Below are 27,716 nucleotides of genomic sequence, written 5' to 3'. Positions count from 1 at the left end.
TCATATAATCATCTCTACAAAACAGCTAAAGTTTTAGGGAAGCGAGATCGGTCATTTCTATCTTGCATAAACTTCAGAAGTAGCATCTTTAGCACACTCCTTTTCTCTATTATATGTGTAACAGAAATAATATATAAAATAATAATAAGTACAGTACTGTGTTTTGGCCAGAAGCTAGATCAGCAGCTGCTCTTATGCTTTATGGTTTTTAATTTCTAGCGTTTTAAGTTTGTCTTTTTTGACACACACACACACACTTTACTCCATCACTTTGTTAGTCTAATTTCCATGTTAACATTCGCAGCTATGATGATTAGCAGGCTAGCATGTAAGCTAACACTCACTGAGCTACACGTATCAGCAACAGGAAATCAAAATACCAAAAACAATTAGCATTATTATCAAACATAATTCCACACATATTTTAATAAACTAGACTACTCAATCACATGATCATATAAGCTAATGCTAGTAACGTTGGTAATGCTAGTTCTGTTTCCTTCTTGCTAACATTAGTGGGCACTGTTGAGTAAACTCGCTGACAAAAGTACTACAAGACTATAGAAATAAAACTTGGATATATTTTAGAGTCGTCAATGTGCATCTTGTATATTGGTACAGATTTGCTGTCCTCGGAAAGTAACTCATTATACAGACAATATTGTCAAAATAACTGGCAACAAGACTGAGCACACCCTCAGTGATAACATGTGCAGCTCTGGTGAAGTCCAGGTCCAGGAGGACTGAGGCCGTGATAGATAAGGACGGTGCTCACACACAATACTGACACTTTGGACACAGTTTTGACATGTGCACTGAGAGTGTACTTATTTTCGCTGTCTGTATGTTGAGTTATTGTTAGAGGACAGTAAATCTGTACTGATATACAAACTGCACACTGACGACTCTAAAGTAGATCCACGTTTCATTTCTACAGTATCGTCCCTGCAGAACATATAATAAAGCGCTTGCTGAAATGTGAGGGGTGTACTTACTTTTGTGAGATACTGTAGCTAAGCGAGTATACACAAAGTCTACTGAGCTTCAGGGATAATCTTGACTTCTCTCTCATTATATTTTTTGCCGGAAGTTTTTACACCCGATCTGGTTCTGGTGAGATTTCGGATGGAAGTCGTTGAAACGGTCGTTAGTTCTGATGAACAGATCAGAGCCGCGAGGTGAGAACGATCCATCACTCAGTCAGATCAATGCCCGAGTTAATGATCAGTGCACCATTGTTCTGCTCAGAGCTTCATCTGGAGAAAATTAAAAACAAAACACTGCTTTAAATGTTTAAATGTTTTAAATAAACATAAAGTCAGAGTTTCCTTACAGTGTTAAGTTTATTCTCAGTGCTGTTTAGAGCTTCATCAGTAATTGAGTTCAAATCTCTTGAAGTGCAGTGCAGCCCTCAGGGCCCTGACGTGATGATGAGGATGAGGAGGGTGTGAGCAGGCTGTAGAGAATATTAAGCATTAATTACTACATTCATATGAAATATATAAAATATAAAGAAAAATGATGATGAGGAGGAGGAGGAGGAGGAGGAAGAGGAGGACATTTGTACTAAGTGACTGTGACTGAATGTTTGAGCAGAAGAATAAAGTCTTTTAAACACAGAGTCGCATCTCTTCATCACGCAGCTGGATGGAAATAATATTAAATCATTTTCGTTCGATTCTGTGAAGCTGCTTTGAGACAATGAGATTAAAATCACTTCAATAATCAATTAAACTGAATTGTTCAATAAATTGAAGTGAATATTTTTTATGTTGTTAAGAAATCATCATTGTGTGATTGTTCTTTTGTTAATTAATTTCCAAACATCATTTGTCACTGGTGTGTAGTTCATAAATCAGACCAAACATTATGAAACCTGTTTAAAGCTATTAATTTGTAATAATGAGCTTAAGTGGCTGATTAACTGAGAACACGATGATGTCTGGCTCTGTGTGAGAACCCCGACCTGCTGAGAGAGGAAAACACACAACATTCATTTATTCATTTATCTGTTTATTTAAAATATGAAGCTTTATTCAGCAAAACTATATACAACACATAAAGCACCATCAAGAAATTCATAAAGGAAAAAAAATTAATTAAATAAAATGAAAGGTGACGGGAAAAACTCCCTGAGATGGTAATAGGAAGAAACCTTGAGAGGAACCAGACTCAACAGGGAACCCATCCTCATCTGGGTGATAACAGATAGCAGGGATTGATCTGCACTCATACTGTGTGTTAGGAGGCTGGAAGTTCAGTATAACAGGAGATGTGGAGAAGTTCATATGGAGTCCAGTTGGTTATTGGAGACTCAGGTAGACTGTAGGAAACTCCAGTCCTGAACTATGGAGTGACTGCAGTCACGAGTCCTCAGAGAGACAGCTGTCTGTATCAGCCGAGGACAGGACCGTCTTCACCACACGCATCCCAAACTCAGACAGAGAATAACAAGACAGGAGTGTGTCATGTTAACACAAATAATGTCACTCCTGGTGTGTGTGTGTGTGTGTGTGTTACACTAAACTCTGGGTGTTAGAGACATCACCCCTCTCTCTTTCTATCTCTCTCTCTTACACACACACACACACACACACACGCTCCTCAATACAGGAATTATTACGGGATGTTGATGTGTGTGATGTTGAATTTGGGACACCAGGGCCCAGACACTAAACACACACACACACACACTAAACCCTATACAACAACAATAATAATAATAATACTTCTATATAATCCATCTATATATCATATATAATTCTATATTATAATAAAATTATTATAATTTTAACTACTGCTAATAACTATAGAAGTTAGTTGTATTATAATAAACAGACTCGCGGTGTTCTCTCAGGTCCTGCAGAATTTTTCTTGACAAAAGAAAAGCGATAATTTTAATATAATTAATGTTATGTTATTTTATTGTTTTTAATTGATTATTATTATTGTTATTGTTATACTTCGGGAGACTCAAAATATCTAGTGAAATGTAAATGTGATGATTATCCGGCGCTGATTAATCAGTCTGATCATAAAGAGTTTTTGACATGAAATCCATTTAACATGATTTAATTTAATCTTGACTATGATTAAGAGGGAACGCACGCGTGCACACCAGCATTAAGGCGAACTTGGTTTCGGTTGTAGTTTCGCCCCGCCCATCGCCCCGCCCACCGTGGCAGGTATAAGAGAGATAGACACTGAGAGAGACAGACAGTTGTGGGTTCATCATTAATTAGTGAATTACTTACTGCAGGTGTGTGATCATGACTCTCGGAGAGGTTTGGAGCTGCGACTGCTCTCACTCACAGTAAGTCCTTATCTATACACTATGGTATTATAATAATAATGATATCAATTATAATAATAATAATATAATAAGATTGTGTGTGTGTAGGGTGGAGGGCGTGGCTGATGCTCTGGTGGAGTTGCTCTCAGCAGCGAGGCGTCAGGACTGCGTCACACTGGGAGTTTATGAAGCTGCACAACTGCTCAATGTGTGAGTTTTATTTACACAACACACACACACACACACACAGAAATACAGTGGAACCTCGGCATATGAACTTGGATGCGAGTTCTGAAGGCGATATCTCATATTGCGATATAAACCAGATGGAGATATTTTACATAAAGCCGTGCGATCGTTTTTATCAAGTAAATTTAAATCGTAAACTCATAAACTCGTATTAAAAACGCCATCTGTTGAGTTTTGAGATGAACTAATGATTCTTTTGTTTTTTTAAATGACATGAGGGCGCTTTCCATTTATATTTCAAAATAGCCCGTCTTCTCGTCCCATGAGTCGATTGCAATGAAACAAACCCTAGATGTTTCCTCAAGTTCAGCCAAACCCACCTGTGAGAACCACAGGAACATTCCTTCAGTAGTTTTTATGTGATGCATGCATAAACAAACAGACAGGCAGACACTCATACCTCCATTAACACATAACAGTGTACAACAAACACTAACTGTGCATATGTGTGTGTGCGCCCACTCTACAGAGACCCGGACAGTGTGGTCCTGTGTGTTCTAGCAGCGGACGAGGCAGACGAGTGCGACGTCGCTCTGCAGATCCACTTCACACTCCTGCAGGCGTTCTGTCGCGAGGTCCACATCGACCTGCTGCGCGTCAGCGGAATGAGACGTCTGGCCGAGGCACTGGGAGAAACACCCACCTCAGAAGGACACGCCCACCAGCCCAAAGACCTGCACTGCATCCTGGTCACGGTAAGCTAATGTTAACGCTAACGCAGCCGTCACGCTGATGAGTCGCTTAAAAGTGAGCGATGAGGTTCTGTAAAGGAAACGGATGTTTATCGGGGCTTGTTAGCATCATGCTAACTTCAGACGATTTTAACTATGACTTTCGTGTCCGTTTGCCGTTTATGCTAAAACTATTTAAAAAATCATTTTGGATAATAAATTGTTTGTGGTAGATGTTGTAGTTTTACCCTGCTAATGCTATGGTTTCTATTCAGAATCCACTGGTTGACCACAAGAAGTTAAGTGAAGTGGGTCGGTTTTGTCGAGAGAACCTCTGCAGAAACCAGTGGCTCCCTCACATCAACCTGGATGAGCGCTGAGGAGCACCTGAGCACCAGGACCCAATGCTACGCTGAAGACGTTGGATCTGAAGAGAGCGTTAGGTTGACTCCTACAGCAAATCTGTGAATCCGTGATCACGGAGACAGCGCTACTCGTGTGTACAGTAACGCTACCTCGACTCATCTAGCATTAACTTACACGTGCTAACTGTAATGATGGAGGTGTGACGGAGGAGAGCGGTGCGGCTATGGCTAAGGTTTATATCCACGCTGCGTGCAGGATCTCACACACAAACGGCAGGACGTTCTCCTCGGCAGGTTCGAGCTCGCGTCACGTCGACCAGCCGACTGTAAATACAAAAAAAAAGACTCATGCTGTATACAGTAGGTCTATATAAGATTGTCTGAAGTCAAATAAAAAACCTGCAAAAAGTTTTTTAAAAAACACGGCGTGAATTTCTTAAATAACATCACACACAATTTATGAATACTTGGGAGGGGCTTGAGTCTAAAGAGTTACTAAACTCTATATGGGCAGGACTTGATCCACATAGAGTTTAACTCTAAATAGGATTGTCTTACCATCACATGACAGGCCTAACACTACATGGGAGGGGCTTAACTCAAATATAACAGCTTACCAAAAAACAGGAGGAGCTTATTTCAAAATGGGAGGAGCTTGACACCACACAGAATTGTAGTTTAATCGCAAATCTTTGAAGGTTTTCACATTAGTCTCGTGTATGGAAAGAGTTCCCTCTCTCTCTCTGTGGCAGAACACAGCGAGTGTTACTCAGTGCTAGTTTATCTGGCAGGACGAATACACACTCAGCTGCCACTTTATTAGGTACACCTTGCCAACACTCTCGCTGCAGATTTGTCGTCAGAATTGACAGAACCTTGACAGAACTTGATCTTCTGGTGTCTGATGTTGGTGAGATCATGTGACCTGTGGCCTCAGGTTCCTGTTCTTATCTGACAGGAGCCACGCCCAATCTGGGCTTCTGCTGCTGTTGCACATCTGCCTCAGGGTTCCATGTGTCGTGTGTTCAGCAGACCTCAGGTGTAACCAGATGTTATTAGAGTTTCTGTTGCCTTTCTATCAGCTCCAACCAGTCTGTTCAACTCTGACCTCAACAACCACGCCACACGCACGGTCACATATATCCCCTTCCTGGTCCATTCTGATGGTGGAGAGGACGTTCCTAGCAATCCCACATGTCGTCACACACACACACACTTGTGTTTTTGTACTTTTCTTTTATTTGTACACATTTAGAAATATGAAGCGACGCTGCATGTATTAATACATTATTATAATTATTATAATCGTTAACACGCAACAGCTTTATAATCTATCTGGAAATGATAAAAAAAATATATAATTAACACCTGCTGGCACGTGGGCATGTGACGTCCACATGAATATGCAAATGAGACGCACATGAATATGCAAATGAGATGGACAAACATAAGAAATGGAGAACGAGTTCATGGACTTTGAGTCAGAGGATCAGCTCATCACACACTCCATCGAGCCTGTGTGCGTGTGTGTGTGTGTGTGTGTGTCTTTCACTACATAGCATCTACTTAATGCGATATTCTCATATAAACACATATACAGAGGTCTAAGCGAGCAGCTGGACTTTTCTCGCCATGTGTGAAATAATCCGCCTCGGCCGTGTTCCAAACCAAAACTAGCTACATGTCTCACCAACAAAGCAGCGTGATCTCGCTTACGAAGGAAAACGAAGCTTGGTATGAAGAAGAAGAAGAAGAGAGCACTGGCGTTCCTGCTGAGCGGACACAGCGACTACAGATAGCTCGCTCGCTCGGCTAATCTAATCTAATCTGAAGTTGGTACGAAGTCAAACACACGAGTCACACATACGTTATTAGCATGTTATTAAATTAGTCTTCAAACTAGTTAGCTATAGAGGAGTTTACGCAGCTTCTAGATACATGACAGAGATGTCAGAAAGCCAACGTCTAGCGCGCGCACACACCTAGCGCTCGTCTGCAGGCTACGGAGATGAAGTCTGTAGGGTCGTCGTGACCTCTCTAGCTAGCGGTTAACATTGAGTGGTTAGAAAGGTGAGCTGAGATTAGACGGTGAGGTAGAAAATATGGTGTTAAGGGGGAGGGGCTTAACCGTGTTTATTGGAGAAGGCAGTGTGACATCATCAGAAAACATCACATTTAAGTCGGATAAAAAAAAAAAAACTCAAAAAGATTGAAGTGTGGTTTGGGACACGGCCGAAGAAGTCGATCATCGTCGTCGTCAGGGAGACGCTCAGAACGCTTCGCCGTAAAACACCAAGTGGTGATGCGTAGGGATGATGAGCGGATACGGCGGGTTTTGGCACTGACTAAGGACACGCCCACCACCCATCGACCAATAGGATGCGAGCGCTGTGTTGAATTAATTTAAATGTGGGTAGAGCCTTGGATCATGATTATGTTTACTTTCCTTGAAGAAAAAAATAAAACAATTTCCGAAAACACACACACACACAAACACACACACCTTGACAGAATAAGATACATTGGTCCAGACTGAACAACAGCCTACTACGATCATAGTGTGTTAGATTATGTAACACACACACACACGGAAACTCGATACTAATTACACAACCAGTAAACACAGACGCAGTGTGTCTTTGTATAAGTGTGTGTGTGTGTGTGTTTGTTTTTTTTTTTTAAATTAGGAAATAAAACAAATCCAAGATGGCCGCCAGAAGTTGTGTTCCCGCTCTTGGCGAAGTTGACCTTTGACCCCAGTGGTGCGTCTGTAGTGGAAGATTGCGGTGTGCGACGTGATGGGCGAATCTCATGAACGTTTACAGAGTTTACGTCTGCTGGGGTTTAGGCTCCTCCTCTTTTTCCTCTTGCTCCTCCTCCTCTTCCTCCTCCTCCTCCTCGTCCGTGTGCTGCTCGAGCTCATCGCGCGTGATCATCTCGAAGTCGTTTCCGTTGCTGTGCTGCGATCCCTCGTCCTCTCGCCGCTCGCTGTCCGAGTCCGAGCGCCGCTCCGCCTCCTTTCCCGCCTCCTCTTCTTCTTCCTCCTCCGCTTCCTCCTCCTCTTCCTCCTTCTTCTCGCCGTCTGATTTGTCCTCGCTGTCGGATTTCTTGGCGCCCTTGCCCTCGGACTTCTCCCCCGCGCCCTTCTTGCCGTTCCTCGGGCCCTTGTACTCGTGTGTGTAAACTGGACGGAACGAGTCGACGAAGCCCACGTCTGCCGTCAGGTTGGGGAGGAACCAGAAGTGATGGCGCCCCCCGGTGACCAACCAGATAATCAGGAACAGAATACAGCGAGCTGCAGAGAGACCAAGAGGGGACATGGCGATGGACATTCAGAGACAAGACAATGGTGTTATGAACAGGTAATAAAGCAGGAGACGCGCTCTTACCGACAGCCAGGAGGAGGATGCTGGCGACGAAGCAGCCTGCACACACGCTCAGGTAGTACACGCCCACTCTCATCTCCGCCGGCCACAAGGGGAACAGCGTTGCAGCTATCACCGCAATCACTAACACACACACACACACCTCATGTTAACGCCCATGGGGAGCGACACCACACTGCATGACAATCCTCAAAACTTCTCTGATCTCGCCAAAACTGGAGTGATTTGTGTTGTTAGTCAAGTGGACAATCCTCGTCATTAACGCAGATCTTAAAACACCACATGCTGAGATTTAATCATTAGTAATCGCTTGCGACACTGCGTTAGTTTTTATTTTCCGTCCCGCCTTCCTGCTTCAGGATTGGCTCGCAGCATCTCATACTCATCTGACCAATCATACGTCAGACTGACGTATCCAACCAATCATAACGCAGAACGCGGGATGTGGGAGAAACCTGGCCTATTGTGAGCTAGCTAACAGACCGATTGTCTCTCTTAAAATTAGATTTACAAACAAATAAACAAAAGTAAAGAAAAAATATGTAGAGATGAGATTTGTAATGAAACTGAGATAAAACTGCGCAAGAGCAACGCTTACACTCACCTGACTCATACACAAAAAAAAAAGACAAAAAAAAGTGTGTGTGCGCGCGTGTGTGTGTATTAATATGACGTCTGGTACAAAAGGAACGTGACGTGTTTGTGGTTTCGCCCTGACCCTACACAAGACCAGTGCGCGGTACAGAGACACAAGTTACAATTACAATACAATTAAAGTTACAGTTACGATTAAAGTTACAGTTACATTTATGTTTGCGGTTACAGTTTTGGTTACGTACCCAATACCAGTCCCATGGCAAAGGTTTTAAAATGGACCGGGTCATAAATCCACACGTACACCTGCACACACACACACACACACACACAGAAAGAGGGAGAGAGCAGAGTTTCATTTTAGATTTTTTTAAACTGTAAAAAAACTGTGTGTGTGTGTGTGTGTGTGTGTGTGTGTGTGTGTACACTAAAACAGAACCTCGTTCCCATCCAGAAACAGCTGATCCTCATGAGGCTCCAGTTTAAACTTCTTCTTAACCTCCTTCTTCTTCTTTGGAGATCCTGGACTGTCATCCTACACACACACACACACACACACACAGCATAAGGTTTCAGAACACCACCTAGCGCGCGCACACACCTACTGAAACACTCTGCGTGTCAGTACAGAGGCTTACGCTCTTCTCCTTCTTGGTCTCTGCAGCCTCAGCGTCTTTCTTCTTCTCTTTCTCTTTTTCTTTCTCCTTCTCTTTCTCCTTCTCCTTCTCTTTCTCCTTCTTGCTCTTCTTCTCCTCCTCTTTACTTCCCTCACCTTTCACCTTCTCCTTCTTTGGGTCTTTCTCTGGTTTCTTCTTCATCACTTTCAGAGCGCGGTGGAAGAACTGCTTCTTCAGGAGCCTATGAGAGAGAAAGAGAGAGAAAGCAGTGCCGTAATCAGAATGGAGCCCAGCGTCTCTGAACCAGAGATCCCAGTGAGATCCAGTCTGACCAGTCTCACACTCACCTGTTGCAGTACTCCACCACTGACTCTCTGGTGGTGAATAAAGCCTCTTCAGGTTTCTTGGATTTGGCCCATTTAGAGTCGAGCAGACAATCCACCGCTTTAGATGCTGAAACACACACACACACAATCAGTAAAACAGATCAATAAAACAGGAAGAGATGTTTTTTTTCTTTTTTTTTAGCAGGAAGTGTGTGTGTGCTGACCTGTGAAATAGTCGACTCGGTGGCCCATCATGTTAGTGGACTTGGTAGGGCAGTTAAAGCGCAGGTGTTTGGCCACCGCCTTCTCCTCCTTACTCGGCTCGCTCGCCTCCTGCAACCGGAACAGGAACGGGTTACGATCTAAAACCTGACGACTGAGAGGAAACCTTACAACTATCGACCAGCCCCAAGAGCGTCTGCACTGGGCCACACCCCCTGCTCACATTAAGGCCGTTTTCACATTGGAGAAAAGAGTTTCGTGTTGTTTAGTGCCTAAGCACGGTTGGTCCCCGTCCCCGAATCCCCAGCAGGTGTGCTTTCTCATTAGCAACATCGGCAAGTAGGTTTCTGATCGGTAGAAAGTTGGTTTGTTGTTTATACCAAGTCCACAGAGAAAGAAGATGAAGAAGCAACTATACGAGCGTGCTGCACGGATACGACGCGACAAAAGGCAGTGAGGAATTAACCAGGTGTTGGTTACGAAGGTTTTACTGTTACACTGTTGGTCATAGCACATGAGCCATGTTTTGTTTTTTATTATCATTCTTTTTTTTATCACGTTAAACTATTATTATTAATGTACACTGAATTAATTATGCAGATGTACACAATGAATACATAAATAGACTGGGTAAAATACAATAAACTAGGGCTGAAATAATTCCTCGAGTAATTCGATTACAAAAAATTGATTGAGGCAAAATCTTCTGCCTCGAAGCTTAATTTTAAAAGCTTAGATTATGTTTTAGTATATTTTTCTAAAAAGAATTAAGACCAATTAATCTTTGTTTCTCTTATATATTTTACATTGCTGTTTAATTAAACAAAAGTACATTTTTCTGTAGAATACATATTCGATAGCTACAGCCGTACAATTAACTCTAATGAACAGTGTAGATATATGAATGAATAAAAAGTATCTAATCATGTCCGGTGACGCGGTCGAATAATGATTACGTCACTTCCTCTTTTGAGCACATTTGTCCCGCCCACCAGGCAGGAATGCATAAATCGATCCTGAACCCACCTCTACAAACGACCCCAGGATCAGCGCAGAACGACCGCGTTCTCACTGACCACAATTACTGGACTCGGGACCAAGTGTTCTCAGAAACGATTCCCGGGCCACAGTGTGAAATCACCCCGAGCGATGCTGTCTGTGTGTGTGTGTGTGTGTGGAGTTGTGGCGTAGGTGTGTGAGCCGGTGGTAACGCAGAGGCGCGGGCGAGAAAATCATATGACCACTTACTAACACCAACACACAACCTGATTAATGTTAATGAGCTGCTACTCTAGAGCTGGATACGCCCCCTATGGGCGGGGCTTATAGCCCTGAGAGCACTGATTGGACTAACAGATGCTGAGTGCAGGATGACGCGCGTGTCTGTGGTACTAAATTTCACCTCAGAGTCTCTGTAGAACCGGAAGTGAAAGATGTTGTACCCGTATATGGTGTGTGTGTGTGCGCGTGCGTGCGTGCGCGCGCTGAGGCCGTTAACCCACCTGCCAACACGGCACCTGGAACATTTACCTACACTAATCTCCACACACACACAGAGTCTGAGCAGCACACACACACACACACACACACACACAAACTCGTCTCCAAAATGGCCAACTTTTCCTCTCAGTTAGCACAGCCGGCTAAAAACAGCCCGCGCGCTCCGAATCCCCACAGACCCGAGCTCGTGCGGGACGCACACACCGCGTCGTGACGTCACAGACAAACCGCCTCTGTTTTACTTGAAGAACAGAGAAGAAAGCCGTGGAGCGGGTCACCTGAATTCGCTTCTTGTGTCTCCTGCGCTCCGCCATCATGCTAAATCTCCCCCTCTCACTCGACCGAGGCGATCACGTGACCAGGCGAGACTACCACGTCTGTAGGATTGTACCATGTGACGCGCTGACTTCTTCTTCATCGCTCGCGTCACAGTGTACTCTACTGCCCCCTAACCTCACACAGGGCACTACAGCGCGCGCGCGCGCGTGTGTGTGTGTGTGTGTGTCCCTACACTGATCAGCCATAACATTATGACCACCTGCCCAATGTTCAGTAGGTCCTTGTTTTGCCACCCTAACACTAACACACTGTGTGTTCTGACTCGGTTCTGACACTTCTAATGGATCCGACCACACGGGCCAGCCTTCACCCCCCATGTGCATCAGTGACCCCTGACCCCCCCCATGACCCTGCAGCCTGAGAACATCCCCTTAGCCACATAAACAGTATACAGTATATGTATAAATAATCGAATTGTTTGGAAAATACATGAAAATTATGTAAAATATGAAATAAATAGACCTCACTTAACCCTAATTTATGAATCCTCTTGGCTGACTGTTTATGGATGACTTCTCTCTCTTAGTTTCCACTGAAATCGGCTCCCTTTTCCTCTGGCTACCGTCCTTGCTAACTCTCTTGGGGTCATGGTGGTACATCTAAATCTTGCACAAAACATAATAAAAAAAATCATAAAATTCATACACTCCCTACACTTATCGTTCCACTGAAACAAACAAGTTTTAAACGGCTCCCAGACAAAGGCACTATTTAGCAGCGTTCGGTTCGACATGGTTCGGTTGTTCGGCCTAAAGTTTCCATGCTGGTGAAAATGTTTTGCCAAATCAGATGAGGTTCCATTATGTGTGTTTATATATGACTTAATTTTATTGCCCCATAATGTTACTGAGTCTAAACCTGAGCAACTGATCAACACTGATCATATCAACCAGATCATAACACTGTCTCCAGAGGCTTGTACAGTGGACACTATGAATGATGGGAGCATCGCTTCATGTCCTTCCCTTCTCATGCGGTTTTCTCATGGACACACAGCTGTTAGGTTCTCATCACATTGTGTGAGTGTGTGTGTGTGTGTGTGTGTGTGTGAGTGTGTGTGTATGAGAATGCTCTTACTTTCACTATTTAACATAGCTTTGATTTCTACTGTACATTTTTTTCCATGTAACTTTACTAAGTGTGTAAGTGATCTCCCATCACGCTCATTAAGGTTTTTTTCCTGACCACATTTCTTCCTCGAGGGTGACGGGTCACTGCTATCCTTCCAGGGTTTAATAATGTGTGTTACAGTTCTGAACCAAATGTTAGTAGTTTTAGCAATCTCCTTAGCTGTTGTCTTTGCTTTGTGTATGTGATATTTAGCAAGACCAGGTTATTTACACAAAAAAGGCATTTTTTAAATTAATATATCCAAAAATAGCATTTTCAAGTCTTAGGAAAGTTCTGCATAGAACATGGGAGACGATGTCCATGACATGTCTCCAAAATGTCTTTTTGTGGTCACATGACCAGTAAAGGTGACAGATATCCTCAACTTAAAGATTACAAGAAGAGCAACCTCGGATTGCAAGTAATGCGGTTTACGAGTGTTCCACAAGACAAGCAAAGATTTTGAATAAAAATTGACTTGAAAAATGAGCAAGTCTTGGTTTACGAGTATAGAGTATCATGCTTTACGCATGCGCTTCTTGTTTTGACGCAGAGCGTCACATGATCACAACTGAGTTAAAGTTTTTTCTCTCTCTTGCGCTGCGGAATTGTGGGTAATCGTCTCCTGGGTCTTAGTGCGCATTTCTTACTGGTATAATCAACATCTGTGCACGCGTGTACTGTTTACTATAACACTGTGACCATGTGTGTGTGTGTGTAAAACATTTTATTTTGTGTCTGTATGTACTGTTTCTTCTAACACGTGTGTGCGCGTGTGTAAAGCAGAAGAAAGTCTCATTAGAGGTTAAAAATTCATTTTCTCCCTGTCTGTCGTTAAGAGTGTGCGCATTATGTGTGTGCTCGCACGTAATTTAACACCGTGCCAGGTCACACACACACTTTTCCTTTCTCTCTCTCGCCTTTACTGTGTGTGTGTGTGTGTGTGTGTGTGTGAAGCACCCCCTCTCTGCTTCACACACACGCACAAACACAAAGACACTAAAGGCGAGAGAGAGAGTGTGAACCGGCACGGTGTCAAATTATGCACACTTGCTTTGGTTTACAAGTGTTTTGGAATACGAGCCCACTTCCGGAACGAATTATGCTGGTAATCCAAGATTCCACTGGATTTTTTTTTGCATAATTACATTATTCATTACAAAATACTTTGAGGTGATAATTTTAATAAACAGCAGCACTAGGTAGTGTTACACCTTCGTTAAGAAGAGGAATTGAATTTTTGCCCAGTTGAAGGTAGAGAAAAAGCAGTTGATGTGTCCATTAATGTGTATAGCCCACTAATATTGATTTATGAATCCATGATAAAAAAACACCTCTTTTAAAGAAGCTGGACATTTAAAGTTAAAACTTATTGTACTGAAGTAATTTATTCTCTTATTAAATTATTGTCTAAAAACTTAATACCGTTTCCTTTCAGTTATTATAATAGAGACTTCTTTTTATATAGTGTTTTTTTTTGTTGTGCCAGATAATGTAACTTTGTAGAGAAAAATTGTTTGTAAATCAATAAACATTGTTTAGGAAATTAAGATCATTTGTCTGAGTCCCCCTAGTGGCAGGATGCGATACAGCTCATAGGCCATGTTAGTGAACAGGACCAGACTCAGACTTCCATTTTAGTTTACGCTCTCATACATCAGTGTGCAGGTGACCATACACATCTCCCACAGTATTTAAACTCTGAGTGTGTTTCACTAGAGATATATGATGAAAAATATTACTGGGAGTAACATTGACACTGGTGTTTACAAAACTTAATCTTTTGTCGACCAGTGTTGGGTGTAACGCGTTAGAGTACTTGCATTACCTTTTTAGATGTAACGAGTAATCTAACGGATTAGGTCCCCCATTTAAATTCTCAGTTATTTATTGATTTTTAAAAAAAAATGTAATCCGTTATTCAGACAATTTATGTAATCCGTAAGCCAAACAGCAGTCATTCCCAATCCGTTAAGTTAAGCTTAAATTAAGTTAGTGTGTGTGAAAGTCGTCCTACAAGCCTCGCCCCCCAAAAAACTTGACTGAGTGATGATGGTAGAATAATTATAAAGGTCTTGACTAAAACAACATGCATGAGGAATCACAAAGGAGTTTTCATTTTCTGCAGTGGAAAAGTACTGAACTAGTTACTTTTATCAGAAAGTAACACTGTAATGTAACTGATTAATTTTTAAAGACAGTAATTTTGTAATGTAATTAGTTACTTTTGCCGAGAGACATGTCTACAGTTTAACATTTCTATATTAATAAAAAAAACAGAATATTTGAAAAAATGCTTTATTTAGATATGCAAAAAGAACGCATTACAGTAAGAACAGCGATTATAAACACACTGAACTTCATCACTACCTTTGTACATAAGTATGTTATTTTTTTTGTTGCCTGAAGTAATGAACCATAATTAAAATACAAGCCTAGTCAAGTTATTATTACCTGTTGTTTTATGGCAGTGTGTGTGTGTGTGTGTGTGTGTGTGTGTGTGTTTGCAGGACAGCGCCCCCTTCAGGCCGGGTCGCTCCTGGTGGTTGGCGTGTGCCCAGTCTCCGACTCGCCCACTCTGGGACTTTGTGTTAATTCTGTACTGCAGGTCAAAGGGGAAATCACATCACATGACCTCTCCAGGTGTTTCTCCAGCGGTGGCTGAAGGGGCGGAGCAGCGAGGGGCGGGGCAGCCGTGCAGAGAGCGCCGCCCATCCGCCTTAAGACCTACACAAACACAGTAAGCCTTATTCATGTCTAATCATCACTCTACACTACACTGTGGTTTGGAGCAGATGGAGCTGCAGGGAGTTGAAGATTAGTTGCCACGGTAACCGCAGTAACGGCTCACTCCTTATAGTGAGCTAACACTGACTGCTACAGGTAGTGCGCTGTAATGGCACGCTATTTAATACAATAGCACTCACAAACATATACCTGTAGGGGTGTGTGTGTGTGTGTGTGTATGTGCGTGTGAGAGTGTTTGTGAGAGTGTGTGTGCACCTGAGAGCGTATTTTGAGAGCAGGCCCGAGCTTTAGTCCCAGTGTGTCAAGTAGATGATCCTCTGTGAGCAGCGGTAAAGTTTCTCCATCGATCATGTGATCTTTAAACACCTGAATTCAACACACACGCACGCACGTACACACAGGGTCAGGGTCAATAGGTAAAACCATGTGGTTGTGTGTGTGTGTGTGTGTGTGTGTGTGTGTGTGTGTGTTACCTGGGCGTGCTCAGCGCAGCTCGGTATATTACTGATAAAGTTATAAACATCATCGACCGTCCACTTGCGAAGATCCTCGCCTGCAAAGATCTCACCCGTGTTCAGGAAAAAGTTAGTGTGTGCTGAGAGTCACACACACACACGCGCACACACACACACACACACAGCACTGTGAGTAACTTGACAGTCAGGACTTCAGTAAGTAATGACAGAAAATAAAGTTGATAAGTGATACATTAACACCCCCGCCTTAGGAGGAAACACACAGACAGACAGACACACAGATAGACAGACACACAGACAGACGGACACACAGATAGACAGCAGACAGACAGGTAGGCAGACGGGGGTATCAGATTCACCTTTGCTCTAGATTAATTTGTGGACAGACAGTTAGACAGATAGAAAGAAAGATAAACACAAAGTCTGTTCTGTGTTTGGAATGATTTGTCTCAGGTCAAATATACACAGACAGACCGTTGGACAGAGAGACAGAAAGAAAGAGAGAGGTAGACAGACTGACAGGCAGACAGATCGTAAACGAGACAGACTGTCAGATCTTCTCTCTCTCTCTTCTGGATTAACATCTACAAAGATAGACAGACAGACTGAGAGAGAAACAGAGGAGTATACAGAGTGCTCACCAGGGGGCAGTAGAGCGCTCCCTCCCAGGGGGAACATGTAGGGGAACGCTGAGAACGGTGTGGTGGGCGGCGGGAACAGGAGCTTGCCCATGTCCTTGTTGCTGTTAGCGACACTGATGCTAGCAGCGTCTGTGTGTGTGCAGCCCGTCTGTGCGCTAACACACACTTTACTCTGTTCAGTGTTTCTGAAACTTTTCCTTCCTGTTAGCTCCATTTTGTTCTGCTGAGGTTTAGCATTAGCATCGCCACTAGTCTCCAGTCTTACTTCCGGCTCTGGTTCCCTCTCCTCTCCTGAGACTCCTCCAGGACTCTCGTCAACGTTCTTCTCCTCCGTCTGGTTCCTCTCTGGCTGAAACACCGCACCGCTATCTGAAAACTTCTGATTGGCTGCTCTCCGGCCGGGGCGCCGCCCCCTCTCCCTCTGCAGCGTGCCGATTGGTGGGTAAGGGCCGGACATCAGGAAGCTGTTGGCATGAAGGTCGAAGACATCGTGGCCATCGTGGAGACGATGGCGTCCTCTGAAGATGGCGGGACCGGGATGCGCGATGTGCTGGTACACCAGCGGGTTCTCCACACTACTGGGGAACGTCTTATGCTGGTTCTCCAGCTCCTTCTGCTGCAGGATGGCGTTCATCTCCATCCTCGACACACCACGTTCAGGGAGGACGAGCAATAACGATTAATAACGATCAATAAGACTCCTCGCACTAGCTATCAGATACAGCTACGCACAGATTATAAGTAAATTCTAGCTTTGGCTTATGAGGGAACAAGGGTGTGGCCAAACAGTCCTGTTCTGCCTGAGGGCGGGGCTTATTTCTATTTCATTCCTCCAACACCAGCAAAATTCTGGTCCACTAGAGGGCGCTAAATTGCGATGAGTAATGTTGAGAATGTTACCTGGCTATGTTCTGTTTGTGGATGATCTCTTGTCGCCTAGCAACCGTTTCCATGGAGTCAGGTGGAAGGAAGCCGTAACCCCCTGACGCAGGAGATTAGAATGGAATGAAGGGACTGGAATAAATAAACACTGTGTGTGTGTGTGTGTGTGTGTGTGTGTTGTAGTACAATAATGATAAATATCTGACCTGCTGAACTGAAGGCTCTTCCAGTGAAGACGGCGGAGTGGGGGGGCAGCGGGGGAGCCAGGGGGCGTGGCTCAGAGGATGCGACAAGGTCAGTGGGAGGGGCCAACTCCCTACACACACACACACACACATGTTTAGTGTACTGTAGGTTATAATGTTGTCATCAGAGAGTGCTATATCAGCCTTGTTTCTGCCACACACACACAGACACACACACACACACAGACACACACACACACACAGACACACACACAGACACACACACACACACACACCTGTCGATAAAGCGCGGCTCAAGCTGCAGTCTCTGCTGCATCTGAGCGAGAACCTGCGGGTTCAAAGCCATCGGGTTCCTCATCATCATCTCCTGCCTCTGTCTCAGTTCTGCACACACACACACACACGTGCTGAAGTGTCCTGTAACACGTCGTATGTCGTTACGCTGATGTTGTGGAGTCTCACCTCCGACAGAGACGCTGTTCACCAGTCTGTACCAGTGTTTATCATCCTGCTCTCCTAACGCCGTCATCTTCCTCAGCTGATCTCTCGGGGTCATCACACACACACACACACACACACACACACACTCTGCACAAACAAACAAACAACATAAAACACACCATGTGTATAAAATGAGACCATGTTTTGTCTTTAAGATGAGCTCGTAAACTTGATGTTATATAACGAGACGTCGATCTGCAGTGTGTAATCCCTGCATGTGTGTGTTGTGTGTTTGTGCAGCATCTGCTGACCCGCATGTCCTTTAACTCCACGCTAATCATCGCTTTAGCTAATTCCTGAGTGTGCAGCACTTTACCGAGATGTGTTAGCTGTAATCCTGCGCTTTATCGTTTTACCCTCAGCAAACCTTCCTGATCAGGCCATGCTAACCGCTAAGCTCATTAGCCTCCAGCAGCACCGGGCGGACACACCCTCCTCTTCCTCACATACACACACACACACTTACATTTAAATCTGTACATCTTTAATAAGAGTTTTATTTATGGGTTCTTGATTCAGGTTCCCCTGATTTGTTCTGTAAAATATTTCACTTTTTAAAACAATGGATGTGAAAAAAAGAGGAAAAATTCAAACCATACTTTCCATGTGGATAAAGAAAGAAAGAAAATAAATTTGAATCTCTGTTTTCTGACTGAAGGTGTCTAAAGCAGGAGGCGTGGCTTCATCTGCATAAATCTAAATATCTAAATATACTATACATGCAATTTAACTTCACACACACACACACACACTATTTAACACACTGCAGTCTGTTTTTGAAAGGTGTGGCTCTGTGATGTAATGATTTTAAAATTATTTATAATATATATTCAGACATTATTTTATTTTAATTATTCATGAGGGATTATTGTAAATCTTAATTAAAACAAACAAATTTATATTGTTTCATTACTGAGCTGTATTGTACTCTCTGTGTGTGTGTGTGTGTGTGTGTGTGCATGCTAATCTGAGTGCAGGATTTGTTAACTTGTAATCTCATTAAAGGAGAGGATTAAAGGGGAAACTGCTGACGACTTACACTGAGCCATCATCATCATCCTCATCATCATCCTCATCATCATCATCATGTTCCATATGGCATTTATAAACACTATGAGGTGATATAGTTAGCATTAGCACTAGCTGAACCAGTAAAAAGACAAATGCTACTTTAGCCCTTTAATCTTAGGTTTGGAATCTGTGTGTGTGTGTGCGTGTGTGTGTGTGTGTGTGTGTGCGTAAGTTAGCGCAGTGCAACTCCAGCCTCAGGATAAAAACGTTCCTCTAGCATGACGAACGTGGCGGGGCGGTCATTCTGTAGCATCAGCAATAACTACATCACATCAGTCTGATAAATATTTATCAGATGTTAAAAAATGTTTCTCAAATTGAGTCAGAGTTGTACAAACATCAGTCGTTTAGTAAAGCTAATAAAAATCACAAGAATGCATTCATTTATTTAATTGTTTAAAAATGTTTTGTTTATTATTTTCATCATTTTATATGCTTATTATTGTGTTTTTTTAATTCACTTATCTTGATTAAATTTTTTTTATTTGGTAGTTCTGTCATTTTTTTTATGTATTACAATATTATTGTTTATGTACATTTCCTTAGCTTATAAATAACAAATTACCTTACTAAATAATAATAATAATAATAATAATAATAAACTGTTAATTTGTTTTTGGATTGATTATGATACCCATTATATATTTATTCATGTATTTATATTTTAATTTCTTGTTATTTATTTATTTATTTATTTAGTATTAAAAATCTATAAATTTTTATTTAGAATACATATAGTGCTATGGCAGGGGACTCGGGGCACGGTACACCCTGGACGCCAACCACACACACTGGGGACAGTTAGCCTAGTCTGCATGTCTTCGGACTGACCCCCGGGGGCGGGACTCGAACCCATGACCACACTGAGGAGACCACGCCGCTAACCACAACGCCATCGCACCGCCTTAAAGATTTTTATTGATGCCAAATTCTTACTATTTAAACTAGAAGATCACTGTTTTCATTATAATTATTATTATTATTAAAATGTTAAATTCTGCAACTTATTGAGGGTTTTAATAAACAAACACATCATGGTACACATGACACAGAGTGCTGACGGAGATGTTACACTGACCTGACCTCCCGGTGCAGACGAGACACGAGCCAGACAAACCGAAAAGTGAACAAAGTGCACAAGCTGGTGTGGAGACGCGCTCAGATCTGTACCGTGCGTAGCGTGTCCTGCTGTAATCTGCTCTGAAGGTAATGAAGTGTGCAGCGTGAGCGAGCTCGTTAAACTCCCATAATCCCCCTCTAACACTCACAAAGCCTCCCCTCGCACACACACATGTGTAATTCCTATGCTTCTCATCACCCTTTGCAGTATTAACAGTAAGGGTGTGGGGTCGAGTCCCTTCTGTAGTGCTGTGAGTAAACCTGTATAAGTGACAGCTCATAACACACGCAGTATGGTACAGTACACACAGTTCAGTCCACATGATAAGAACTATTCATAAGAGTTTCCTGAAAAGAAACCTCTGGGTTATAGAGCGCTCCTGTACATGCAACGTTAAATGGACAACTGGTGAAACCTTAAGAGGTCGAGAGTCAGGCGTTTAAGTCAACCCGGGATTTAATTTCTGGTGAATGAAGGCGTAAAAGGCGTAAAAGTGAATGAATTACAGGCGGCTTCAGTCACAGTGCAGTGATCAGACTCTTAGTCGCGGTAAAACATGTAAAGAATGAAAATGTTTAAAAGAAGGCTGGACGTCTGTGAACATTCAGCAGATCACTGAAAATCGACTTGTGGAAGAGCCTGTGTGTGGAAACTGTACACACACTCATTCATCAACACCATTTGCACGTTACAGGAACCTGGCTGGGAGTTAGCGCCACACCCCACCCCCGTTAAGTACTGACCTCGCTCCAAGACATTTACACATGGAGTTAGGGGGTGACAAAGGGGTGTAGTGGTTAGCAGTGCACCTCCTGGGTCCGGGTTTGATTCCCACCTCGGGGTTTGTGTGTGTATGGAGTTTGCATGTTCTACCCGTGCTTGGTGGGTTTCCTCTGGGTACTCCGGTTTCCTTCCACAGTTCAAAGACATGCAGGTTGGGCTAATTGGCATTCTCTAATTGCCCGTAGTGTGTGTGTGTGTGTGAGTGTGTGTGTGTGTGTGTGTGTGTGTGTGTGCCCTGTGATGGATTGGCACCCCATTCAGGGTGTACTCTGCCTCATGCCCTTATTCTCCTGGGATAGGCTCTGTCACCTGTGGTAATGCGATATAGACAATGAGTGAGTGAGAGTGTGTTCCTGGGAGGCCGGCGTTTCAGATGTGAATCAGATCAGGGGTCCAGTGCACTGGAAAATCGTTCTACCTTGATTGAATCCAAGCACTGGTGAAAAAAGACAAAACCTAAAGCACGCATTCAGATGTCTTTAATGTAAATGTAAAAGGTAATAAAGGCCACTTTTAAATACTACATTTCTTAGTTTGAAACCTTTTGGTTTAAGTTTCCATCATACATTTTTTAACATTCTTATTCATGTTCAAGGTGAAACGAAATGAACCAAACGGAGTCGAATCTTGTTTAAAAGAACCATTGAACACGGAACTGTTCTGACGCATAGTGAGATTGACATTAGTCTCAGCCAATCAGCTTCAAGTAGGCGGAGATTGTTGCCAGTGGGCGTGGTCGACACTTTCCGGTTACAGTGTCGTCGAAGAGGCAGTGTTGTGTCACGCGCTCGCAGCCACGTTCAGACCGAAAGCGCTTCTGAGGTGATTTTTTTTTTATTGTCTTATTTTTGTTCATTGTTTTTGAGAAAGATTTGGAGCGGAGGTGAAGTAGAGGTAAGATTTATAAGAAAATATCTGACATAACAATCAATCAAGAATCGTTTTTTAAAATGATAATACTGAAAATGACGCTGTGATTTGTTAGCATGTAGCTAACAACCGGGCGTTTTCTGAGGTAAACCGGGTGCGGCCTGCTCGCGCGCCTAAAGCCTCGGCGTGTGGAAGAGAAGAGAGAGAGAGCGCGCGCGCGGGAATCAGATTCTGCATAAAATGAAAAATCAGTGTTAAATAAATACTAATAATTACAAACAATAATAACAAAAAAAGAAGCTCGAGTTGGATTTAAAAACGCCGTGAAACGCAAGGGAAAAAAAACCCCGCATCGCTTTGTCGTTATTAGCGCCCGACTCGTCGCTCTTAGCTACCATGCTAATGTGTAACCCTGACAGGAAAGGGAAAAAACATGGCGGCGTCTCAAACGGCGCCATTTTGGAGACTACATAGTGCGTATAAGTGAGCGAGGCGGCGTGTTGAAGGTGTGTAAAGGGAACTGCGGTATTTGGGACGCGCTTGTTATGCTAGATGGAGCTAGCTTAAGCAACAATTTAAGGGGCGAATAGTAAATAGCGTCGTGTTTGTGTAGGACGTTACGATAAAGGCAGATGGGGTTGTGCCCTCAGACATTTTGTAAACCATAAAGTAAGTTTTACACACACACACACACGCAGTGATGAGATCTTTAGTATGGGGCGAGATGTAACTTATCCCCCTGGACACGGTGATGGAGGTAAATTAAAGCTGCGATAAACCCGATAAGCTTTTGATATTTCGCACACACACACAGAGAGAGAGAGAGAAGTGTATATACAGTGTTAAGAGTCTAGTGAAAGTGAGGTGTTGAAAATACACGCTGAAGCTCTCCTGCCTGATGGCTTCTATGTTCTTTCCACAGGTATTAACAGAAGCCGGCTCATCTTTATCTTTCATTTTATTTCCTTTTGTCTCTTTTTTTTTTTTCGTCATCCCTGCTTCTCAGCCCAAAGTCTTCGTGTTTTATTTACAATAATAATACCCTCCCCCATTTTTTTTTTACATTTTCACCACTTTTCACTTTTTAAATCAGCGTGTATTTTTATCACCTCATTTTGTTTCTTTGGTGTCTTCAGATCAGAGTTGGGATCTGTGACGGCTCTTCATGGCAGTCAGAAGGGGACACGTTAGATACTTAAAAGTGAGTAGACTCTATCTATTAGGGATACCGTGTGAGAGAGAGAGAGACACGCTTTCACCTCATGGTCTGTGCCAGGTTTCGTTATTTCCCTGTTCAACACCCGAAGAGCGGGTGAGGTGAGTTTAGCTGGGTTGACAAAACCACGACGACGGCTCTCACAAAGTGGCATTACTAAACAAAAAAAGCTTAATTTCTTACTCCACTCATCTTTGTGACATTTTAACCAAGACGAATGCTGTGCTGTACGAAGAAGCGACAAATACGGGCAGCATTAGTTTTAACTCTTATGATAGTAATATTAGCAGAAACGTGCAGAAGAAAAATTAATGATGGGCGGAGGTATCAGAGATCTAGTACAGCTAGGTGTGTGTGTACGCGTGCACGACTTGTTACAGAATTATTTTTATGACTGTTTTCTGCTGTTAGTTTCTCATCGTTGTTTCTGTGTCATGCTCACAAGCAACAAGATTAGTCTTGGATACAAATCCTTTATTTATTCATTTATTTGGAAAGCTCGAAGACAATACGAGTAAGAGGAAAACACCCATAGGTCAGAGTGTACAGGTCAGATGGATAGAGATTAGAGATCAGATCTTCTGCAACGCAAAAACCCCAGGACCAAATTTTATTAGCTGTGTCTGGAAGCTTTAGGGGCGGAGCTTTTTATACTGGGCATCTCTAATTTGTTTGGGTTTAAATACGGCATATGACACGCATCTATATCTGAGTGTAAGCTATAGTTACTGAAATATAGTAATTTATTTACATTTTTACTAATTTGTTAAATTAATCACCTTTTGTTGTTTTTCTTTTTTTTAATTTCCTTTCTATTTCTTTTCTCCATTAATTTTTTTTCAAAGCACTTTTTTTATGCCTTGAGTTTATTTCCTCTGTTTATTAAAGCTTTAACGATTAAACAACATAATGTTTATTTGAAGTAAATTTTTAAGCCCGAGCAGTCTATTAGCCGGAAAAGTCACTAGTACACGATTACCTCCTCTCACTCGTGTGAATATCCCCCCCTTCTCTCTCCATCTCTCAGGAGGTGTACGACATGTCGAACGGTTACGAGGATCACATGCTGGAGGACATGAAGGACAGCAAGACGAATTTGATCGTCAACTATCTGCCACAGAACATGTCTCAGGACGAGCTGCGCAGTCTCTTCAGCAGCATCGGCGAGGTGGAGAGTGCAAAGCTCATCCGAGATAAAGTCGCCGGTTCGTATACATAAAATCTAAATATCTCAAACGCGCATATCACAACGATACACACCGATAAGTCCGGAAAATATCCTAGTCTCGTATTTAAAAAAAGAGAGAGAGAATAATAAAAAAAGGTTAATGACTTTTTAACTGCTTCAGTGGTTTTTCCAGCTCAATTTTAATATTTTTTTACTCAAGGTTTGTCCAGATTTTTTTCCCCTGCAACATGGTTAATTCATTTCTGATATTTTAATGATTTGTTTCTTTCTATTCGTAAGATTTGTTTGTTGGTTTGTTGGTTTGTTTGTTTTGTTTGGTTCAGTTTGGTTGTTTTTATTGTTTTGCTTTTGTGTTGTTTTCTCCAGGCCACAGTTTAGGGTACGGCTTTGTTAACTATGTAAACCCTAATGATGCAGAAAGAGCAATCAGTACTCTGAATGGCCTGAGGCTACAGTCTAAAACCATCAAGGTAATATTACACCACTACATATTTTACATCACGCCTGGCCTTTTTTGCGTTGGTTCGTCTTTTACTTTCTTTTTTTTTTTTTTTGGTAAAGTTGTCGGTTTGGGTTGTGTACGATTCGCTCAGTAACATTCCACACTAAGGCCTGGGTTATACTTGATGCATGCTTTACACACGCGCTCAGCTGGGTACTTATCTTAAATCCTTATATGGCATCCATTTTTTGAGCCAAAATCTTCCTGAGTGTCAGGTTGCGCTCAGTGTTCATTTTGTTGTTGTTTTCCCGTTAAATCATGATCTACATCCCAGATTAAAATCTTTGACCTTACTCTGGAAAGTATTTACTGATCTGGAAGATCTAGCAGAGTGCTACTCAGAGCAGAGTGCTGCGCAGAGCTTCTAAGGTTCTCAATAGCAAAACACATTAGACACCACTGACATCACGTGAGGTTATCTTGTCCATGTGACGTCAGCCCTATTTGGATTACTCTAGTACAGTTTAACTCCGATTCTGTGCACAGGATACAGCGCAGCAGCCGTCATGTCCATATACAAGAGCAAGTATATTCCAGGCTAAAGAGATGGATGTTAATAACTTGTTCCGCTCTTAAGGACTTAACTATCGTTCATTATAGATTCATATTTATTAAGCCTTAAGCATTGAGTTAAGTGCAACATTTTTTAAAGTTGTATTTTTTTTTTTACGCTGCCTGATTGAGCAAATTAACAAACGTTTTGTTTGTTTGTTTTGTGTTTTTTTTTTTGTGTGTTTTTTTTTTTTTTTTTTTTTAGATCGATAACATGCTAAACTACTTGCGTAGATGCTGCTGTCTAGATTTTTCTAAATGAGTCACATATCTTTAACACAGTTAAGTTTAGGACCAATCCCGTCTCTGTCACCGTGCATTAGAATTGTGTTATTGGTGGTAACACGTACCTGAGAGTTTCTGAAATCTCCGTCTTGTTAAAGGGTGCGCACTGTGTTTCTTTTATTTTTTCGCTGCAGGTGTCGTTTGCTCGCCCGAGCTCGGACTCCATCAAGGATGCCAACCTGTACATCAGCGGCCTTCCTAAGAACATGACGCAGAAGGACGTAGAGGACATGTTTTTACGCTACGGACACATCATTAACTCGCGCGTGCTTGTCGATCAGACTACAGGTGAGCTGGAAACCTTTAGACCGTTTGCTAATAACATTGCGCCTGGTGAGCACTTCATGACATCCTGTCCTCTCTTTTCCTGTCAGGTCTTTCCCGCGGTGTTGCGTTCATACGCTTTGACAAGCGCTCAGAGGCAGAGGACGCTGTTAAAGAGCTGAACGGACAGAAACCTCCCGGTGCTGCTGAGGTCATCACCGTCAAGTTTGCTGCCAATCCCAATCAGATTAAAAACACACAGGTCATCCCTCAGGTCTATCACACACAGTCTCGTCGCTTCGGAGGACCTGTACATCACCAGGCCCAGAGATTCAGGTATATACCCCATCTCTCTCTCACACATGCACACAAACACACACGCACCAGAGCGGTCATTTCATTTCTGCATACTTTCTGGACAATTATTCATTTCATTTTTCTTTTGCACATTTACCATATTTTGCATATTTGTACAGTCATTACTGTGTATACTTAGTACAGCCAGGTTAAAAAAAATTTTTTTTTTCTATTTCCCGTATTTTATATTCTGTTCTTCTCTATATTTAATTCTATATTCTAATTTATTTCTATGTGTATGACTGTGTATGTGACAAATAATATTTGAATTTGAATCTGTTCATTCAACATAAAATTTTGCATTTATTTAGCTTTTTGTTGTCCTCTTTTAAGCCGATCGGAACACACTTGTAGCACTTTTGGCCGATCACTGTATATGAATAACAAGATTTTCTTTGTGTGTGTGTGTAGGTTCTCCCCGATGGGCGTGGACCACATGGGCGGTCTGTCTGGGGCGAACATGGGCTCGAGCACTCAGGCCGGGTGGTGCATCTTTATCTATAACCTGGGTCCAGACGCAGACGAGGGAATCCTGTGGCAGATGTTCGGGCCGTTCGGCGCCGTCACCAATGTAAAAGTGATTCGCGACTTCAACACCAACAAGTGCAAAGGCTTCGGCTTCGTCACCATGACCAACTATGAGGAGGCGGCCGTGGCCATCGCCAGCCTAAATGGCTACAGACTGGGGGACAAGATCCTTCAGGTGTCCTTCAAAACTAGCAAGAACCACAAGTAGACAGACGCTGCTCAGGGGGGCGAAGGCCGCTGTTTTAGAGTTTCATCTGCTTCTCACACACACACAACACACACACCCCCACACACAGCGCTCATCATCGTTATCAAACACACACGCCCCTCATGTCATGTCGCTACATCCCTGCACTCACAGTGGCAACAGTAAAGTCCATCACTTTAACTGTGTAACGTGTCATTTAGCTGGTTATTGCCGTGTGTTAGTCCGTTCTGCACCGCTGCAGTCTCTCCTAAACCTGTGACTGAATTATCAGAAGTTACACACAATTCTTTCTACCCTTTTTTTTTTGTTTTTCTTTTGTAGTATATTCACTTGGCGTAGCCATGGTAGGATTTTTCTCCCTGTAAGCGGGGTTGATTATTTGTTTAAAATCCCAGTAGTGACATTTGTTTTTTGTTTCCAGTTTTGAGGTACATAATTACCAGTGTATTTCTTTTTTTTTTTCCTCTTTACAACTTAATCTGTTTTTCCATGTATTAACCAGTTTGTGTAGTTTTCAGATCTTGATGTGTGTAGTATCGTTAGACACCAACACACACACATAGGTCATGGCGCTTTTGCTGCATGGCTGTTATCATAAGATCGGATTTGAAAGTCTAATAGCTGTAATAGACCTGAAACGATTTGT

The 27,716-nt window shown here is 42.6% G+C and overlaps 4 protein-coding genes across 6 annotated transcripts in view; 2 read left to right on the top strand and 2 right to left on the bottom strand.

The window, feature by feature from the left end:
- The first annotated feature begins 3,269 nt into the window (after window positions 1–3,269).
- On the top strand, window positions 3,270–4,886 carry gadd45bb (growth arrest and DNA-damage-inducible, beta b). The gene is made up of 4 exons (XM_053497511.1): window positions 3,270–3,313; window positions 3,401–3,502; window positions 4,011–4,236; window positions 4,488–4,886. Exons 1-4 carry the CDS (start codon window positions 3,270–3,272, stop codon window positions 4,590–4,592), a joined length of 477 nt encoding a protein of 158 aa, XP_053353486.1. The 3' UTR covers window positions 4,593–4,886.
- Window positions 4,887–5,796: 910 nt separating this feature from the next.
- On the bottom strand, window positions 5,797–11,607 carry sec62 (SEC62 homolog, preprotein translocation factor). Its single transcript, XM_053497503.1, has 8 exons — window positions 11,501–11,607; window positions 9,725–9,833; window positions 9,522–9,627; window positions 9,196–9,415; window positions 8,997–9,092; window positions 8,803–8,863; window positions 7,967–8,086; window positions 5,797–7,872 (listed from the first exon to the last, which is right to left on the bottom strand). Exons 1-8 carry the CDS (start codon window positions 11,537–11,539, stop codon window positions 7,406–7,408), a joined length of 1,218 nt encoding a protein of 405 aa, XP_053353478.1. The 5' UTR covers window positions 11,540–11,607; the 3' UTR covers window positions 5,797–7,405.
- Window positions 11,608–15,031: 3,424 nt separating this feature from the next.
- On the bottom strand, window positions 15,032–18,283 carry samd7 (sterile alpha motif domain containing 7). The gene is made up of 8 exons (XM_053502420.1): window positions 18,087–18,283; window positions 17,900–18,008; window positions 17,625–17,734; window positions 17,437–17,518; window positions 16,537–17,177; window positions 15,893–16,014; window positions 15,675–15,785; window positions 15,032–15,398 (listed from the first exon to the last, which is right to left on the bottom strand). The coding sequence occupies exons 1-8, from the start codon at window positions 18,178–18,180 to the stop codon at window positions 15,195–15,197; spliced, it is 1,473 nt and encodes a 490-aa protein (XP_053358395.1). The 5' UTR covers window positions 18,181–18,283; the 3' UTR covers window positions 15,032–15,194.
- A 3,578-nt stretch (window positions 18,284–21,861) lies between these two features.
- Window positions 21,862–27,716, top strand: part of elavl1a (ELAV like RNA binding protein 1a) — a 6,562-nt gene continuing 707 nt past the window's right edge. The window contains exons 1-7 of one of the 3 annotated variants that reach the window (XM_053497038.1): window positions 21,862–21,993; window positions 23,106–23,170; window positions 24,213–24,390; window positions 24,741–24,844; window positions 25,848–26,001; window positions 26,088–26,313; window positions 26,746–27,716. The exon at window positions 26,746–27,716 is cut by the window's right edge and continues 707 nt beyond it. In XM_053497038.1, coding sequence (XP_053353013.1) covers window positions 23,135–23,170; window positions 24,213–24,390; window positions 24,741–24,844; window positions 25,848–26,001; window positions 26,088–26,313; window positions 26,746–27,070 — 1,023 coding nt within the window. In that variant the 5' untranslated portion in view covers window positions 21,862–21,993; window positions 23,106–23,134 and the 3' untranslated portion in view covers window positions 27,071–27,716. Of the gene's footprint in view, window positions 21,994–23,105; window positions 23,171–24,212; window positions 24,391–24,740; window positions 24,845–25,847; window positions 26,002–26,087; window positions 26,314–26,745 lie in introns of those variants that run through there. The other 2 variants (XM_053497047.1, XM_053497044.1) reach the window with 2 other exon arrangements.

The sequence above is a fragment of the Clarias gariepinus genome, chromosome 1, assembly GCF_024256425.1.
Source record: "Clarias gariepinus isolate MV-2021 ecotype Netherlands chromosome 1, CGAR_prim_01v2, whole genome shotgun sequence".
NCBI classification, from domain to species: domain Eukaryota; kingdom Metazoa; phylum Chordata; class Actinopteri; order Siluriformes; family Clariidae; genus Clarias; species Clarias gariepinus.
This window is presented reverse-complemented; position numbering and strand designations above follow the sequence as displayed.

Coding starts and splice junctions, on each gene's coding strand:
- gadd45bb (XM_053497511.1), top strand. CDS start 3,270: ATGACTCTCGGAGAGGTTTGGAGCTGCGACTGCTCTCACTCACA. Junction 3,314..3,400: donor TGCGACTGCTCTCACTCACA/GTAAGTCCTTAT, acceptor GTGTGTGTGTAG/GGTGGAGGGCGTGGCTGATG. Junction 3,503..4,010: donor GCTGCACAACTGCTCAATGT/GTGAGTTTTATT, acceptor CCCACTCTACAG/AGACCCGGACAGTGTGGTCC.
- sec62 (XM_053497503.1), bottom strand. CDS start 11,539: ATGATGGCGGAGCGCAGGAGACACAAGAAGCGAATTCAG. Junction 9,093..9,195: donor AGACCAAGAAGGAGAAGAGC/GTAAGCCTCTGT, acceptor GTGTGTGTGTAG/GATGACAGTCCAGGATCTCC. Junction 8,087..8,802: donor TGCCATGGGACTGGTATTGG/GTACGTAACCAA, acceptor TGTGTGTGTTAG/TGATTGCGGTGATAGCTGCA.
- samd7 (XM_053502420.1), bottom strand. CDS start 18,180: ATGACCCCGAGAGATCAGCTGAGGAAGATGACGGCGTTAGGAGAGCAG. Junction 18,009..18,086: donor GAACAGCGTCTCTGTCGGAG/GTGAGACTCCAC, acceptor GTGTGTGTGCAG/AACTGAGACAGAGGCAGGAG. Junction 15,786..15,892: donor GCTGCGCTGAGCACGCCCAG/GTAACACACACA, acceptor TGTTGAATTCAG/GTGTTTAAAGATCACATGAT.